Source organism: Staurois parvus, unplaced genomic scaffold, assembly GCF_062004578.1.
Source record: "Staurois parvus isolate SC_StPar_1 unplaced genomic scaffold, SC_StPar_1.0 ptg000272l, whole genome shotgun sequence".
Taxonomy (NCBI): Eukaryota; Metazoa; Chordata; class Amphibia; order Anura; family Ranidae; genus Staurois; species Staurois parvus.
Genome location: NW_028318068.1, coordinates 1437868 through 1442264, shown reverse-complemented (window position 1 = coordinate 1442264; position 4397 = coordinate 1437868). Strand labels below are relative to the sequence as shown.

General features: G+C 47.4%; 1 protein-coding gene across 1 annotated transcript; it reads left to right on the top strand.

The window, feature by feature from the left end:
- The first annotated feature begins 2192 nt into the window (after positions 1-2192).
- Positions 2193-4100, top strand: LOC149459126 (uncharacterized). The gene has a single exon (XM_089681583.1). It carries the CDS (start codon positions 2193-2195, stop codon positions 4098-4100), a length of 1908 nt encoding a protein of 635 aa, XP_089537709.1.
- The last annotated feature ends 297 nt before the right edge of the window (positions 4101-4397 follow it).

Below are 4397 nucleotides of genomic sequence, written 5' to 3'. Positions count from 1 at the left end.
GGCACGATTCTTCCCACTGACACCAATGATGGGGCACTATTCCTCCCACTGACACCAATGATGGGGCACGATTCTTCCCACTGGTGTGCATTGGAAGAGGGGGTCGTCTTATAAGCCCAGTCGTCTTATACGCCGGAAAATACGGTACTTGGGCATTAATTCATTTTATTGGTCAGAATAATAATAATTTATTCTGGCCATTGAAAAGCATTAATGCTCAAGCGCTAAACTTACCTAGCGTTGATGCGTATTTGGACGCGTTTACACGCGTCAAGCTTTTTTTGGGGTTTTTTTGCTAAACGTCGCTGCTCCTGGACATGCTGGAAGTGTTTTTTTCTTCTGCCTGTAAACTCCTCTAAACACCAGTGTGTGTGTATGGACACAGAGGGGAAGATCTACTAAAACTGGAGTGCAAAATCTGGTGCAGCTCTGCATAGAAACCAATCAGCTTTCAAGTTTTATTGTCAAATCTTGACTGAACAAGTCGAAGTTGGAAGCTGATTGGCTACCATGCACCACTGTGCCAGATTCTGAGTGCTCAAGTTTTAGTAAATCTCCCCCATAAGCTAACATAGAGGGGCGTTTAGAAAAAAAACCCGCCAGATGCCCCTAAGAGCTGCGCCAAAACTATCCATGAGGCCTAAAATGTATGGGGGAGAGGTTGTGATTTCCTCATACATCAGGACAGACTATCCCCTAGTTAGATACTGGGATCTGCATTAGAAAAAGTTGAAATATTTCCTGCAGGTAGTTGTGGTTTATAAATGAGTCTAGCTGCATTTTCAGGTGCTTTTTTTCCTCATTTCCCCATTCTCGGGGGGGGGGGGATGTTATACCTCAGGCACCTGCTCTTCTTCTTTGTTGGTAGTTTTCTGAGCGAGGAGATAGACCTCTGTCATTGAAATGGAGGACAGAGCAAAGCTGGTGCTTAACATTGAGTGCCTGCTTGAGAGGAGAAGATTCACATGCACAGCACTACTTTTATAAACGCACCGCAGCAATCTACATTATCAAGCATTTCCGGAGTGTGTTACACACAGAATGCAGGGTTCAGGAGTGCGTTACACACAGAATGCAGGGTTCAGGAGTGCGTTACACAGAATGCAGGGTTCAGGAGTGCGTTACACACAGAATGCAGGGTTCAGGAGTGCTTTACACACAGAATGCAGGGTTCAGGAATGCGTTACACACAGAATACAGGGTTCAGGAGTGCGTTTCACACAGAATGCAGGGTTCAGGAGTGATTTACACACAGAATCCAGCGTTCAGGAGTGCGTTACACAGAGAATCCAGGGTTCAGGAGTGCTTTACACACAGAATCCAGCGTTCAGGAGTGCGTTACACACAGAATGTAGGGTTCAGGAGCGCGTTACACACAGAATGCAGGGTTCAGGAGTGCGTTACACACAGAATGTAGGGTTCAGGAGCGCGTTACACACAGAATGCAGGGTTCAGGAGTGCATTACACACAGAATGCAGGGTTCAGGAGTGCGTTACACACAGAATGCAGGGTTCAGGAGTGCATTACACACAGAATGCAGGGTTCAGAAAAAAATGCTTTCAAAAAGTTTAATAATTTAATATTAAAGCGGAGCTCTGAGTAAGACGGTTTCAAATGGAATGGGGAAGGGTTAGCACCTCAGTTGGGCTACTGATGTAAGCAACTTCACTGGGAGCATTCTACTCACTTGCTGTCCTTCTGAGATGACAGGAAGTGAGGAGAAACCTTCCCAGTCAGGATGTAGAAGACAATAAAACCTTTGAAGCATTTGCATCCTTTACCCAATCTATCTAAATAAAAAAGAAAACATTTTGAGCGGTTTTCCACTTTAAAATTTGTACTTACCATCTTTTTTTTTTCTTTATAGATTAAAATACAAATCAAAGAGAAAAACTATTGCAGAAAGGAAGACGAAATAAAAACCGACATTGTTAAAGCCAAACAATATCCAGCAGCCATGAACAGGCAAGCTTACAAGGAGAGACGTGAGTGGAGGGAAGAGCAAAGCAAAGAATTGGAAGAAAGAAGAAAAGCCGTGACAGCAATCAGAGAGGAGAATCAGGAGAGGAAGAGAAGAAGAGAGGAGGAGAAAGAGAAAAGACTGGGAAAACTAAGAGAGGAGAGCAAAAGAGAGAAGATATATAGAGGGAGAGAGAGAAAACTGAATGAGAAAGAAGAGAGGGAGAGGAGAATGAACAACGACCGAGAGAGAGAAGAGATGGCAAAGAGACAGGCAATGGATAGAGAGGCACAAAGGGACAGACAGATGAGAGAGACAGAGGTGAACAAGAAGAAAGAGTCTACCATGCCATTTGAAGAAGTGGGAAGTGCCTGGAAAGTATACAGAGAGATAAAAGCAAAGACCAAAACAGAGGAGGAGCAGAAGGTAAAAGAAGCGCAGGCGAGAGCAGAAGAGATTGCGAGAGCAGAAGAGATTGCGAGAGCAGAAGAGATCGCAAGAGCAGAGGAGAGGGTGAGAGCAGAAGAGGAGAGAGCGAGAGCAGAAGAGGAAAGAGCGAGAGCAGAAGAGGAGAGAGCGAGAGCAGAAGAGGAGAGAGCAAGAGCAGAAGAGATCGCAAGAGCAGAGGAGAGGACGAGAGCAGAAGAGGAAAGAGCAAGAGAAGAAGAGAGAGTGAGAGCAGAGAGGGCGAGAGCAGAAGAGATGGAAAGAGTAGAAAAGGAAAGAGCAAGAGAAGAAGAGAGGGCGAGAGCAGAGGAGTGGGCGAGAGCAGAGGAGCGGGCGAGAGCAGAGGAGCGAGCGAGAGCAGAGAGGGCAAGAGCAGAAGAGCAAGCGAGAGCAGAGGAGAAGGCAAGAGCAGATGAAAGAGCAAGAGAAGAAGAAAGGGCGAGAGCAGAAGAGCGAGCGAGAGCAGACAGGGTGAGAGAAGAAGAAAGGGCGAGAGCAGAGGAGAGGGCGAGAGCAGAGGAGCGAGCGAGAGCAGAGAGGGTGAGAGAAGAAGAAAGGGCGAGAGCAGAAGAGCGAGCGAGAGCAGAGAGGGTGAGAGAAGAAGAAAGGGCGAGAGCAGAGGAGAAGGCGAGAGCAGAAGAGCGAGCGAGAGCAGAGAGGGTGAGAGAAGAAGAAAGGGCGAGAGCAGAGAAGAAGGTGAGAGCAGAAGAGCGGGCGAGAGCAGAAGAGGAGAGAGTGAGAGCAGAGAGGGCAAGAGCTGAAGAGGAGAGAGTGAGAGCAGAGAGGGCAAGAGCTGAAGAGAAGGCAAGAGCAGATGAAAAAGCTAGAGAAGAAGAAAGGGCGAGAGCAGAGGAGAAGGTGAGAGCAGAAGAGCGGGCGAGAGCAGAAGAGGAGAGAGTGAGAGCAGAGAGGGCAAGAGCTGAAGAGAAGGCAAGAGCAGATGAAAAAGCTAGAGAAGAAGAAAGGGTGAGAGCAGAAGAGCGAGCAAGAGCAGAAGAAAGAGCAAGAGAAGAAGAAAGGGCAAGAGTAGCAGTGGAGAAGGCGAGAGCAGAGGAGAAGGCGAGAGCAGAGGAGGAGAGAGTGAGAGCAGAGAGGGCAAGAGCTGAAGAGAAGGCAAGAGCAGATGAAAAAGCTAGAGAAGAAGAAAGGGTGAGAGAAGAAGAGCGAGCAAGAGCAGAAGAAAGAGCAAGAGAAGAAGAAAGGGCAAGAGTAGCGGTGGAGAAGGCGAGAGCAGAGGAGGAGAGAGTGAGAGCAGAGAGGGCAAGAGCTGAAGAGAAGGCAAGAGCAGATGAAAAAGCAAGAGAAGAAGAAAGGGTGAGAGCAGAAGAAAGAGCAAGAGAAGAAGAAAGGGCAAGAGTAGCAGAGGAGAAGGTGAGAGCAGAGGAGAAGGCGAGAGCAGAGGAGGAGAGAGCAAGAGCAGAAGAAATGGCAAGAGCAGACGAAAGAGCAAGAGAAGAATCTGAAAGGTTGAGAGCAGAAGAGCGAGCGAGAGCAGAGGAGAAGGCAAGAGCAGAAGAGAGGGAGAGAGAAGCAGAGAGGGCAAGAGAGGCAATTGTATGGGAACAAGAGCATGGAGAAGAGGTCTCTGCTATGAAGTCAGAGATAGCTGCTGCCTCACCATCTTCCACACACGACTTGGCAGATGTAACAAACAACCCCACCATACAAGTCATTATAGTAAGTATCCTGTAATATTATACTGCTTAGTTCTAGTTGAAGAAAGTCCCATGTCTGTAGGGTACAGGCTTTCATAAATTGCAGCAGAAGAAGGGAGAACAAACCCTAAAGTGCTGGAGGCCATGTTTCCTTGAGGCTTCCAGCTATTCAGAGTTTTGTTCTACCTTCTTCTGGGGGGAGGATCTCTTAAAATTACAATTAATATGGAATTGTCCATTGTTCACCTACAGATCTTTAATGAATGTTACCTTCCTGGAGAGTTGGGGGTGAGCAGTGATGGCAGAATCTGGTGCTAGCACTCATTCCAGGGGG